The following is a 14,832-nucleotide window of genomic DNA, read 5'->3' as shown; positions in this document are numbered from 1 at the left end:
GAAACATTGAAAATATCAATAAATAAAAAGTGATGAGAAGGTAAAATGAGACTAAAGATACAGTAGATCATGAAGCAAATTTTTTGATAAATGTGGGAGCATGCCTGTTACTCAGCTGTCATGGAGACAGTGCGGCTAGATCTAGTGGTGCTCGTAGTGGTGGTGCATTACAAAATCCTGAAGGAGCAATGACTTAGAAACTCATGGAAAGCATAGACATGACCCTGCAGTAACTGGAGCAGGATGGAATGAATGGTCTCCTCCGAGAGCTGTGCAGGGGCAGTAGAGTCCTGGGGAGAGCTCAGTGTGTGTTAAGGGAAGAACTAGAGAGATGGATGGAAGAGTTGGTCTCATAAGCAAGGTGGGAGGGATGAGAGGAAGAGGCCAGTGGGCAGGCTGTTATGTCTCTGTGTTTATGTCCACTCTTATAAGAGTATAAATTCTTCCTAAAGAAGAATGAGAAGATGGAATTCCCCTTTGCGTCCCCGGAAACTACCAACTTCCGCCGATTCACTCCAGAGTCCCTGGTGGAGATTGAAAAGAGAATTGCTGCCGAGCAGGCAGCAAAGAAAGCCAAAGGTAAGCACAGTGAGCAGAAGGACCAAAAGGAGAAGCCTCGGCCCCAGCTAGACTTGAAAGCCTGCAATCAGCTGCCCAAGTTCTATGGTGAGCTCCCTGCAGAGCTGGTCGGGGAGCCCCTGGAGGATCTGGACCCCTTCTACAGCACACACCGGGTAAGGGCTGCTGGCTGGAACAGCTGTTCTCAGTTCTGGGAGAGGAAGCCTCTGTTCCCCACGCCCCTATCCCAGGGAGACCTCCTGCACCCTGGATGATGCAGCTGTCAGCTAGACCCAGTTAATGAAAAATATATCTAACTCACTTCTTGGATGCTCTCTTCAAATCCTTATATTTATAGTAGAGGTGAATTAAACCTAAATCCTCAAAAGCAGTGACAACTGTTGTGGCGTTTTCGGAGGCAGTTGGCTGTTTCCTTGGATGAGCTCTGGTCTAGGATCTACAGAGTTGTTGGCTCTCTTTACAAGTGGGGAGCAGAGAGCTTGAGGCTGGAGGTAGGATAGAGTACAGAAGAGGAACAGAAATCCCGACGACTGAAACTAGTGATCTTCAATGTACGATTTCAAAATGCCTGAGGTTGAATGTATAGGTATTGATGGAGGATGACATCATCAGTCTAATAGCTCCTGGAATGAATGCTTGTATAGTCCTGTGTTTTAAATTTTTCTATGTTTTAAATTTCTAGTATTATATACACAATTGTGGCACAAACAAAAAGCTCTTTGTGGTCCTCAAATCAAAAACTTTGAGAACCACTAGTTTAAACAAGAACTGTTCCCTGACAATTATCCTGTTTGTATTGTCTCTTAGTTGTACTACGCAGATGAAAAAAATGGTATGTGCATGTTTGGGAGTCAGGAGGGGCAGGAATCAGCCATCTCAAATACGGTTTGTAGAGAAAATAAAGGCACTGGAATGTCTTTCTCCCTCCTTTTATCTGCCAAGAGCCCTCACTCCCCCTACATGCTTGGAGGAAGAAACCAGAGGAGGATTTAAAAGTGGAGACTTAGGAGGTAGAGAACTGAAGGAACATCACAGGACCATGATGATCCACTAATTAGAAGAGAAATTAAATGCAACAGAATGCCATCCTCCTTCTCTGGCATGATGCATCTCACCAACTCCATGGTCAGGCACTTGCAGTGGGCTCATCTTGATGCACAGTCAGCCACGAGGGCTAGGGTTTTGCAGAGGGGGTGAGGCTATATGGCTATCATCCCTGATCCTTCCCAAATCTCTGCTTCTCCATTTGACTCTCATTGACCCATGGTTCCCAGAGCCTTCTTGCTCGTGAGCCTGAGATGATGCTACTTATGCTCTAAAACATGGTTATGTGAGGATGTATTTTCTCACTAGAGGTCTGCCTTCTTTTCTGTTTTGTTTTAGACATTTATGGTGCTGGACAAAGGGAGGACCATTTCCCGGTTTAGTGCCACTCGGGCCCTGTGGTTATTCAGTCCTTTCAACCTGATCAGAAGAACAGCCATCAAAGTGTCTGTCCACTCATATCCTTTGCACAGTTGATTCTTCCACATGTTAGACTCAGACCTTACGTTCGTGTACAGTACCTTCTTTAGAGATTAGCAACAGAGCCTTCCTCCAACTGAATCCTTTTTTAAAATCATTAAATTGAAATAAGTGCTGGTGGTTCTCATGTGTCCAACACCCAAAGCAGTCCCAAGGCAGAGGTCTTCGTGCAACCCAGAGGTGCGTTTGGGTTCACCTAGACTAGTCTAGATACACCTGTAGATGCACAACTTGAAAAATGTCTTCGTCATGAGGGAAGCCTTGCTGATACACCCAGGCACATTCTCGCCATGTGTGGCCTGCTCTTCCCACAACATAACAACCAGTAAAAGGCTTCTTTGGGCAGATAAGACAAGCATGAGCTGTTCTCTGTACCCTAGCTATGCTAGGGAGTGGCAGCTTATTAGGCAAAAGAGTAGCACCTCTCAGATAGCAAAGAGAACAGACCACAATGGGCAGAGTGTAGATTGTCTCAACGGGACCACATTGGTCATGGGTACTGTCAACATCACAGGTTACACCCAAATTACTAGCAGGTTAAAAATGTCAATAGTCTGAGGTTCATGCCATTGGGGAATGTAATGATTAGAGACAAATTGTTCAAATGTCTATATTATATTAATTGCTTAGTTGTTTTAGGTGGCTTCAGAAACTGGCTTCGATTTTTTTTAGGGGGTAGGGTGTTCTTTGTTTTGTTTTGTTTTTCCCCAAGGCAAGCCAAACTAATACAAAAAGAAAAAAGACTTTGGCTTGGTTTCCAAGGATCTTCCCTGGTGACTGTCTAAGTTGGAAGTTCCGAATGACAAATGCAGTTCTGGCTTCCAGGAGGTTGACTTGCAAGAACAGCCTTGCCTCAGCTTCCCGACGGGTGGTGCCCAGCCTCTTAAGAGGCTCTGGTGAAAGCAGCTGCTCCTCCCACCTGAGGCTCTCTCTGGGTTGCCAGACAGCCTCCAGGGAGCTAGTTAGCCTGGCAGAGCCAACTCAGCGTGAAACTCTGCAGCTTAAGGAAGTTGCCACTACTTCCCTTTCTATGCTTTATCTTTATGGGTGACCAGTGGGAAGTATGTTTTCTTAATCGAATCTTGGATTTCTCAATTCAATAAAAGGATATTTAATGATAATAGTAGACTCTCATTAGCCAGATATCTCCTAAGTGTCAGCGCTCACAGGTCAGAAGCCTTTGAAGAAAGAATTAACACCCCCATCTTACAGATAATGAAACTGACACTTGGACATTAAGTAAATTGTCTAAGGTCATCTCACTAGCTAAGAGGTCCAGCCTACATCCTGCTCAGAGCAGTATCAGCAATAAGGAAGTAGGCAGTTAATGGAAATAAATTAGGGTAATTTACATTCTCAATATGTCATATCTCTTTGGGTTTTAAATATATATATACATAAATTTACAAAAAAAGAGATGCACGAGCTCCTCTCCATGCATCCTGGTTGAATTAAATCTAGATAAGTAAGAAACTGCTAATTAGTAAAAAAAAAAACAAAAAAAAAAAACAAAAAAAAAAACCCTTTAAAGGATCAATTGACCAGTGAATATTCTTTTTGTATTGAGATTTTTATGAGTAAATAATTGCATAGTACAGTCAAAGCTGGACTGATCAAGACTTATCAAAAGTCTGCATTTATACATTTAAATCTCATGAACTTGGTAGCCCTACCTCCAAAAAACACTCTTCAAGGTATGGATTTCTCAGGGTCCTGTTAGTACTATTTCATCACAATTATACTTCTAATTAAATTTGTTATGAATGTTTTCATAAATAATATTATATATAATATGTCATATTACTTTTAAAGATTTGTAGGATTGAGGATATGATTTTAAATTAATCTTTGGGTTAGCATTATCCTCCCCATGTGAACACACTTCTAATTTAATTGCAAGTCAACAGAAAAAGATGGCTTAATTAGTAGAATTTCTCTTTTTGAAATAGATGTGTTCCTAAGTAACTGTAAAAACAGGGGACATTAAAGGCATTTACAGAAAACTAAAATAGATTTAAATAATTCTGTTCAAGTCAAAATGATGAAAGATGAGTGGTTCACTCTCTTCATAGGTCGAGATCATCTTCGGTCTTTACTTTTCTTCAGGAAGTAATTGTTAAGAACCCAGGTAGTCCTGAGAAAAATGTCCAGTGGGAGAAATTTACGCTTGGATTTTCCCCACCATCTATTTATCTTCTTCGACTCACCTTCCTTTTCATTGTTTCCTTCCCCTTTCGAAAATCCCCTTGTCCAACCTTTCTGAGATTCTCCTCTTTGGCTATTCAGAATGCTCCACAGCAGCCTAATCCTACACGGAATTTACTCCTGGACCCCGCATTTCACTAGCCTGTACTGCCTCCCCCGTTCCTAGCCAGAAGTCCACCTATTAAGTGTGCCTGACCTTAGCTGTGTTCGGAAAACAACCTGACTAAACTGATTCCCATGAAAGTTTGTAGCCCTCCCTTTATCTCTAACTTCCTAGGAGTATTCTGTCTTATAGGAAAAAAGAGACGTTTTCTGGATGAAATTTCAGGCCATATTGTAGAGTGAAATGAAGGCTTCAGGGCAGAAGGACATTTTGGAAGAGGGATTCTGTTTCCTTTCATCTTGCTTAGGGTTCTATTATCAAACGGTCTGAGTTCACATCTCAGGGTTGACTAGCTGTGTGACCATGGAAAAATTATTTAAGCTCTTTCAACCTGTTTTCTTAGCTTTCAAATGTCGATAATAATGTCCACTTGTAAATTAGTTATATTAGGAATAATACGAACAAAGTACTCAGTGCAGGGTAGGCACGCAGGAATGTTAGTGGTTATTAAAGGGACAAGACCATAAAGCTGATCCTAGCTAGGAATTATGAATTTAATCGTTCAGGGTCAAGGTAATCATAGATGCCACAGGGAAGCATGGTGACTCAGCTTTTCCTTAACACAGCTTCTCACGTGGTTCAGTTCATTTATCACAGTCACAATTTTGGTCAATTGTGTGTTCATGACCCAAACCGAACTTCCAGAGAGAATGGAGTAAGTAGATTTTCTGTTGTTCTCATGTCTTCCCTTTTTGTCCTCTTCTCTTCTTAATTTTCCTTCCCATTTTCTTCTTTTATTTATCCTGCCAGTTCTAATTGGGTATCTGACTTTGTAATGATCATAGATCTTTTTCTCTGTGGGCCTTGGCTTCATAAACGCACATATGATTTTCAGCTTTGAAGAGCTATCGACTAGTGGTTCTCATCCTTGGCTGTGCATTGGAACCCCCTGGGGAGGTTTTTTTAAATATCGATGTCTGGGTCCCAGTCCCAGAGGGTCTGATTTCATTAGTCAGGGGTGATCTGATCATATGGGTTCCCCACCACATGCATTCACCTGCTAGGTGCACACACGGATGAAGGTCAGAGAAGGCCTACTTGGAAAGAGAGGTAGGCACAAAATTGATAGAGAAATAAGAATAAATGGTTCTGGAACATATTCAGAAAATAACACATGAATGAAGCTGATTCAGTTATCATGGCTCATATACTTCAAAATGACCTTAATATTCTGAGATTATTCTAGCTCCCTGGGTTTGCAGATGGAAGCTCTGTATTTCAGAATGTGGGGCCTTTCAAATAACATTCTGCACCATCACACCTGGGAGCGGTGCCCCCACCTCAACTCAAGCTGAACACACCTTTGGTATAGTAACAGGAACTCTGTAGAGCTTTCTCTTCCTCTAACTCTTATTTTTTTGCTGACTATAGCATTAACACATGTATAATAGGAAAAATATTCTATTTGTATTAATAAATTAAAGGGGAAAAATCATGTGGCCATCTTAATCATTGCCGAAAAATCATTCAATAAAGTTTGATATCTGTTCATAATTTAAAGTAGGAATAGACAGGAATTGCTGTACTCTGATAAAGGGTAAACAATTTTTAAAAAGTAGCAAACATAATACTTAATTTTGAAACATGGAAAGCTTTTTCTTTGAAATCAGAAGAAAAAATAAAAAGCAAAGATGTCTGTTTTATCAGTTCTATTCAACTTTATAAAGGAAATCCTAGTTAGTGTAATAAGGCAAAGAAAAGAAATAAAAGGCATAAGAATTAAAAAAGAAGTACTAAAGATGCCATGATTTACAGATAATATGATCCTGTTCATAAAATAGCCAATATAATCTAGAGATAAACTATTAGCATTAATCATAGTATAGTAAGGTAGCTAGCTGGGTATAAATTAATATACATAAATTAATAATATATATCAGCAAAAAAAAGGAAAAAATATTTTTTAAAATACTATTACCACTGGCATTCTAAAATATCAAGTATCTAGAAATAAGATTATCAAAGTATGAGTCAGATCTCTATGAAGAAAATTATTTAAAATATTGAGTAATATTGCAGAAAATTCAATAAATGGAGACAAATTTCTGGATTCAAAGCCACACTATTGTAAGACTCCCTAAATGACTAAAATTTAGTTTGATCCCAATCAAAATCTCGGTAGGCTTTTTTCTTGTACTACTTGACAAACCGACTATAGGATTTATATGAAAACGCAAACAGTAAGTTACAGCCAAGATATTTGAGGAAGAAAAACAAGGTGAGAGAAGAGGACTTGGTCTACTGGACATCCAGATTTACTACGAAGTTCCGGTAACTGAAACAGCGTGCCATTGGCGAATCAGAGCAGTAGAACAGAACAATTGGCCCATAAACAGACCGAGGCACATGCAGCCATTGAATCTGTGACACTAGTGGTAGTAGAAAACATGGAGAAAGGGCAGTCGTCATTAAATGATGCTGAAGGATGAAGAATCCCAATAGAATAATTACACCGAGCATTTAACTTTACACCCCACGCTAGAGTCAAATTCTAGGTAGATTAAATTCTAAATTTCTTTGTGAAAGACGGACATACAGGTTTTAGAGGGGAAAAGGAAAAAACAAAGGAGAGTATCTTCATGACTTCAGGTGAGAGGAAAATTTATTACGTAGGACATGAGAAGCACTAACCACAGAGAAGGAAAATGAGCCTGTACGAATATATTTTAGTATACTAAAATTAAGAATTTCTGTTCATCAGAAACTGAGTAGAAGATATTGGCAACACATAAACCTTGAAAGTGTTCATACCCAGAATCATGAGCCTGTACAAATAGATTAGAAATATGTCAGAGCAATCAATTTTAAAATGAGCAAAAAATTTACGTAAGTATTTCACAAAAGTAGAAATGCAAATAATCAATAAACATGAAAATATTCTTAACTTTTTTCTTTTTTTTCTTAATCAAAGGAGTATAAATTAAATTTACAGAGAGATTATTAAACATTGATCAGATAAAAAAAACTTTTTAATTGTGACAATACCAAGTATTGAGAAAGACATGGAGCAACAGAAACTCATGTACTTCTGGTAGGAATGTAAGTTTGTACAACTTTTTTAGAAAACAGTAGATGTTATCAAGTAGAGGTGAAGACACACACACACACACACACACACACACACACACACACACACACACCATGATTCTGAAATTCTACTATTAGGATCATACACTCAACAGAAATATGTACTTATGGGCACCAGGATAAAGCTACAAGAAAGTTCATGAACATTGCCCATAAAAGCCAAAAATTGGAAACAACCCAAATGTGCACAAATTTTTGAGTACATTAAATATCTTCATTATAGTCTTAAAATGGAATAATGTACAGCAATGAAAATGAATAAACTGTAGTTCCACAAAACAAGGATGAGTCTTAGGAATATAATATTGAACCAAAAAAAAAAAAAAAAGAGCCATACAAAAGATTGCATAAGTATGATTCCATTTATACAAAATTTTTTTTAAAAAGCAAAACTTAACTGTCTTGTTTAGGCATACATACTTAAGAAGTAATAATATAAATAAAAAGTAACAAAAAATACCATAAATTAGAATAGTAGGAACCTCTAGGGAGGGAGGTTGTAATTGGGAAGGTGCTTGTGAGATGCTCACAAGGTGGCCATTCATGTCCACTTTGTGACATGAATAGTTTGTTGCACAGCTGCTATGGACTGAATTATATCCCCCCCAAATCCATATATTGAAGCCTAGTCCCCCATGTGACTATATTGAAGGAGGGGACTTTAAGGAAATTGTTAAGGTAAATGAAGTCATAAGGACAGAGCCATGACCCAACAGAACCGATACCCTCATCAGAAATGGACACCAGAGCTGTCTCTCTGACAGGTGAGGACAGAGCCGGAAATTGGCCCTTAGCAAACCAGAAAGAGGGGCTCACCAGACTTGACTATGCTGGCACCCTGATATCTGACTTCCGGCCTCTAGAACCATGAGAAGAAAAATTTTTGTTCTTTAACTGCTTAGTTAATGGTATTTTGCTGTGGCAGTCCAAGCTGACCAACATACAGCATTCATTTTACAACTAATATATATTTTGTGTGCATTTTTATTACATTTGTTATATATCATAATATAAGCTTAAAAATACAATAATTTTAAAAATAAATGACCATTGCATAAAATGCAGAATACTGAAAATTACAAATCAGAAGAGAGTAACTAAGTCGAGAGGTGGAGAAATCACCATTAGTATTTTAGCTGATTGTCATTTTCTTTCTCCCTCTCTCTCCCATAGACATAAATAGATTAGATATAGATTTAGATATGAGATATAGATGATATAGATAGATATAGTTATAGATCCAGATCCAGATTCAGATATAGATACAAATACAGATATAAAATGGCTGAGCTCATATAGCACATAAAATTTCTATTTTTCTTGAACTTTTAATGCAAAGCATTTTCTCTCAAAAGTAAGGGTTATTTGTGGATTCTGGTTAAATATGGAAGGTAGCATGCATATGTGATACCTCAACCCTCTCAAAATGCTAATAAAATTACAGTATGAACATGAGAACCCTAGAAATATATGAAAACAAAGAGGAGAAAGCAGAGGACAAAAGATGTCAAACAATCTCAGAAGACTGTACGTGGGTGGAGGACTGGCAAAAGACTTAGCAGATCAGTGCCTGTTAAACTACAGTGAGAACAAAGAGGGATCAAAATGACTGTCAGTGCATTTTACCCCCTAAAACGCCAGAGACTCTGAAATATTGACATGGTCCAAATAGCAAAAATTGAGAGAATGGGGGAAGAAAATGGAAGCAGAATATTCTTATTGCTCACTTATTGCTATTACTATAATCACAAGAAGTTAGAGAGTATTCTTGAAAGTTGATCGATCAAGGAATGGAAAATAATTATATTTAACAGTACAAAGGTAAGCATGAAAAAAATATTATTAAATACAATCAGGTATTGTTTAAAGAGATAATGTACCAAGGGCAGTGCAGTTCATAGTTTAAAGCATAATTATAAATTTTTTATTTATAAAGGCAATCGCTAGAACTAAAATAAAAACTAATAAATTCAGAATCCTACACAAAAAATGCAGCAAATAAAACATATCAAACAATGAAATGTTTTGAAAAAATTTAATTACATAACAATTATATAAACAATGCTCAAACAAATCTGTCATGTCAATAAAAATAAACTGTTTTGATTTATCTGTTTAAAGAGTTCATATATATTCATATATAACAAAGCAATACCCAACTTCATGTTGAATTAAAATATCCTATTCGAGGTGATATTGTAAGGTCAAAATCAAAGAATAGGTAAATATATAAACAAAGGCAAACAGAAAGAGAGGAAGAGGCATGATCTTAATAACAGAGAAAGTGGAATTTGGGCCCAAAATCATTAAACAGGACAAAAATGGTGATGTAATGCTAAATAATCCATAACAGTAATATAAATCTTTGCAACAAATAATGTGGCAAAAATGTCCATTAATGGAAAATTCTAAGAGTAGAAGGGTAAAAAGACAAAAACATTGTAAGGATAGGAAAGTTTAATGAATTTCTTCCAGCCTATGACAGATCAAATGTATAAAAAAGCATGTAAAAATATACATGACCTGAGTAACATAATCAATAAAATAGATCAGACTAATATAAATCAAACTGTATTTTCTGAAAAACAGAGAATATATGACCTTTTTAAATGACCATACAAATTGACCAAATATTAAATTACAACAAAACCTCAATAAGTTCCATAAAGTAGAAATAATAAAGAGTATTATCTAATCACACTGCAATAAAATTAGAAAATAATAACTAAATCAGGAAAAAAGAGAGAGGCCTTTAATTTTGAAAACTTCTCTTAAAGAACTCTTAGATAAAAGATAAACCACAAACTAAAATTATAGACTTTCCAGGGAAGAAAAAAAAAAACACTTTAATCAGAACTTATAGGGTACAGTTAAAGAAGTGCTCAGGAAATTCACAGCAATGAAGCATAGAATATGTATATCAGTAAAATATGAGAATTATTTAAATTCCTAACACAAACTAGAAAAAAATAAAATTAAAGTAAAACAAAAGAAATTAATATTTAAAAGGAAAAGTTAGAAAATAGAAAAGCAGTAGAACCAATAAGAAAAAAGCTATTGTAAAAACTATGCACAAAACTTTTCATACTGAGAAATGACAAAACATTACTGAGAGAAAATTTAAAGTATCTAAATAAATTTAAGGATATCTCATATTTGTAGATTAGAATACTCACTGTTGTTAAAATGTCAGTGCTGCCCAAATTCATTTATAGATTCAGTGAAATCGCAATAAAAATTCCAGCAGCAGATATTTTATAGAAATTGACTAAATAGATTTTACTTACATGGATGAAGCAAAATTTATTCAGCTATTAGCCTATCGATAGGCATTTCTGTTGCTCCTGATCAACATAATCCTCATATCCTGCCATTGTAATTCTTTGGTGAATATCCTAACATGCATATCTTTTTTTTTTTAGTTTTATTAACTTTATTGAGTGACGCTGGTTAATAAGATTATATAGGTTTCAAGCGTACAATTCTATACTACATTATCTGTATATTGCATTGTGTTCACCTTGTGTTCACCACCCAAGGTCAAGTCTCCCTCCGTCACCATGTGTTTGACCCCCTCAACCCTCCCCCGGGCCCCCTTTCCCTTTGGTAACCACCGTATTATTGTTTGTACACACATAGCTCTGTATACATAACATAAGTGACTGTGAGGGATGAATTCCTAGAAGTGGAGATGCTACATCAAAGGGAAATAAAATTTTAATTTTAAAGATATTTGCCAAATCGTTTTCCAAAGTTCCACTAATTTTCATTCCCACTTGTTATTAAATCTATACTTGTTAAGATTTTGTACTCACTAAATTATTAACACAATTTCCTTTATAAACACACTTAGAAAAAATATAAAAGATAAAACTCTACTTATCTTGTCCTAGTTCTAGAAATTGATGTGAAGGGTATTGAATGATGTCGAGCATCCTTGGCCTCAGGAAAATGATCGGACTCCAGATTTTTTCTAAAGTTTACTGTATTGCTGGGAGCCCAAAGGAAAAGAATAAATGGCTTTAGGGTAGACTGGGGTTACAAAGATCATGCTGTGTATTTTTAAGTAGAAATTAAATCGTAACCAGTGAGGAATCAGAAACCGATTCTATCACCATGTTCTTGATACAGCCTTTTGGATATAAGTCGTTCCCTTCCCTTATTTCCTCCTCTCCCTGACATAATACCTCTCTGAAATGTTAACTTTGCACTGTTGCCTGCTGATAAAGGTAGCTCCCTGCCCCTCCCTGCCTGCCTACCTGTTTGCTGTGGGAAGATTTGATATATGTCTATCCTTTTATGTGCTCAGTAAGAAACTAGAAATTCACTGTGGTCAGAGCAATGCATCAAACTGGACCCCAAAAGGAAATGAAAAGCGCAGGAGGATGCAAAAGAGCTAACAGTGACTAGAGCAGATTCTCCCACCATCGCCACCCTCCCTGAGCTCCCACAGTCATTGAAGCGCCCGTCGATGACCCTAGGATACCCATCACTAATCACACTGAGAATCCGGGGAAACGTTTGACAAAATACAGCAATTTGGTGGCAGGGGAAAGTACAGTGGAAAGAGAAATGTTTCCTCACCTGGAAAAGAAAATGTGAAATGAAGTTGAAGCTATGGCAAACAGGGGAATGGGCGCCTGGCCCTGCACACATAAAGTAGTTTTTTGTGTCTTTGCAAATTTATATGGATGATACCATACTGCATGCATGCTTTAGCCAATGCTTTTGAAAAATTATTTTATTATTTTTTTAGTTATGTAATATTCCATAAAGATATTCTCCTGTATTTTCTTCTAAAAGCCATAATGTTTTTTTCTTCATTTAGATAGTTCATCCTCTCAGAGAGAGAGAGAAAGAGAGAGAGAGCGTGAGCATGTGTGTGTGTGTGTGTGTGTGTGAACACTGCACCAATCTAAATGCTTTATAATAAGATTTGACCTGGTTGATCACCCCTCCTTTTCTATCTTCTTGAAAATTATCTAAGTTCTTCCTGTTTCTTCTCCATTTCAATTTGAGGGTCAGATTTTCAAACTTTTTTCTTACAACTCTATTGAAACTTCGATTGTAAATGCATAGAATTTATTTATTACCACAGGAAAACTTGCCTCACTTATAATATCAAGCCTTCCCACACATCAGCATGGTGTAGATTTCAATCTATATGTAGGCCTTCTTTTACATTCTTCTGTAACATTTTATAATGTCTTAAATTTCTTAAGACATTCTTAAATTTCTTATCCCTAGGTACAGTATCTTTTGGGTTATCCTTTTGAATATTTATTTTTATTGCTAAAATGTATTAATGTTATTAATTTCTATGTATTGGTTTTGCATCTAGCAACCTTCCTGAACTCTAACAAATTACATTTCTCTGTAAGTTCTCTTGTGTTTTCTATGTAAACAATCGTATCATCTGCGAATGATGATGAACTTGTTTCTTCTTTAATGTCTATGGCACTTGTTTACTTTTTCTGTCTTTTCAAACTGCCCAAGACCTACAGCACAATGCTGAAGCTATGATAGTAAGCATTTTTATTTTTCTCTTGATTTTAAAGAGTATGCTTCAAATATTTCTATTATCATGATGACTATGGGATTCTCATAATTACCCTTTATGAAGTTATGGAGATTTCTTTCCACTTCTGGTTTGTTAAGAGTTTCATGATGATTGAATATTGGTTTTTAAGCAACATTTCTATATTAAGATTAGCACATAGTCTTTCATCTGTTAATACAGTAGTTTATATTAATAAATTTGCTAATCTATTTTTAATGATTCCAACTCGATCATTGCTGGTTCAATTTACCAATATTTCAACTGCTCTGTCTTAGTAAATGAGGCTGACATAATCCTCTCATAAACTGTCCCTTTGAGTTGCTTTTCCATCTCCCTCACTCACTGTCTTCCTTCCGTTTCGTCCCTAGAAACTCAGATTCTTCTCATTCTGTTTTATGGAGGAGTTCGACTCTCTCCATCCCCTACAATGTTTTGCAATAAGTGATCTAGGGATCTCTATTGATAACTAGAAGTCTCTCAGTAGCCTCTAAATTATTTGACAAATTCAGAAGAAAAAGCGATGCAATCATTTCATGCCCAGATAATTTAAAAATCTGAAATGTAAGATTAATCATAGTTTTCATAGAATTTCTGAATTTTTATGTTTTTAAAAGCCGTGTATTCAAGGACTGACTTAGTTCATACTGATTAACATGGAGTAGTTTATCTTAAATGATATATTTTACTGTCATCTGACAGTTATTGTTTACATTCGTTAAACCTGCATTTGTCACTGTTGCTGTTGTATTACATAATAACACAATTCAAAAGAATGAATCGACATTTCAAAAGTGGTTTGCAGAAATATAATAATAGTGGGAAAAAATAATAAAAAATAAATCCTGCAATATGAAATAAGGTCAAAAATATAAGTGATGAGTGGGCTCTGTCATAAATATAAAGCTTGAATCCATATGTCAGAGATAGGTGGATAATGAATATGAATAATCTCATGAAAGCAGATAAAAAGTAAATAAGAAAACAGAAAGCATGATAGTAAAAATTATGATTAAATTTTATTGAATCAATGACCCTTTGTCCTAGTACTCAGTTTATTAGCTATTAACATTTTTATTAAATAATAATATAAAGCTACTAAAACTTCCACATTATTTTCCAATAAAACTTATCAACCTCATGAAAGTTAAAGGAAACAATTGACTTTCTCTACTGCAAACAAAAAATAAGCTTTCAAGTAAAAAATTGTCAAAATTTCATGTTAAAGTTTGAAAAGACATGAAAACTTTAGCGTCATTATTCACCCTTGTAGTACAATAACACTCTTGGTAGTAAGATATGAAAACATCTTCAAAATCAATAACAAATATTGCAGTCAGAAAGAAAGCAACAAATAATTGGTAGACTTCTTTTATCATAACTATTGAATTTCTTGTAATATGACTGGCATATGAAATCAATGACTTTTATATATGTAAATGAATAGGCATTCTACTTTACAGTTTAGTAAAACTATAACAAATTGTCAGTGTATATTCACCATTTTTGTGAGAAATAAGTGCTTCCTAACCTTTTGTCTTACTTATTGTAAAGTTAGTTTTAAGAGACTTCTGGTTTAACTAAAGATTAATTTGTAAAATATGAAATAGACTTTACAAGGTATGTTGTCCATGAATGTTCACAACGGCATTATTCGCAATAGCCAAAAGGTGGAAACAACACAAATGTCCATCAACAAATGAATGAATAAACAAAA

At 35.8% G+C, this 14,832-nt stretch overlaps 1 protein-coding gene across 1 annotated transcript in view; it reads left to right on the top strand.

The window, feature by feature from the left end:
- Positions 1 to 464: 464 nt before the first annotated feature.
- Positions 465 to 14,832, top strand: part of SCN10A (sodium voltage-gated channel alpha subunit 10) — an 81,954-nt gene continuing 67,586 nt past the window's right edge. Inside the window, exons 1-3 of the mRNA XM_016123915.2 lie at positions 465 to 734; positions 1,963 to 2,081; positions 5,046 to 5,126. Coding sequence (XP_015979401.2) covers positions 465 to 734; positions 1,963 to 2,081; positions 5,046 to 5,126 — 470 coding nt within the window. The remainder of the gene's footprint in view (positions 735 to 1,962; positions 2,082 to 5,045; positions 5,127 to 14,832) is intronic.

The sequence above is a fragment of the Rousettus aegyptiacus genome, unplaced genomic scaffold, assembly GCF_014176215.1.
Source record: "Rousettus aegyptiacus isolate mRouAeg1 unplaced genomic scaffold, mRouAeg1.p scaffold_m13_p_4, whole genome shotgun sequence".
Taxonomy (NCBI): Eukaryota; Metazoa; Chordata; class Mammalia; order Chiroptera; family Pteropodidae; genus Rousettus; species Rousettus aegyptiacus.
This window is presented reverse-complemented; position numbering and strand designations above follow the sequence as displayed.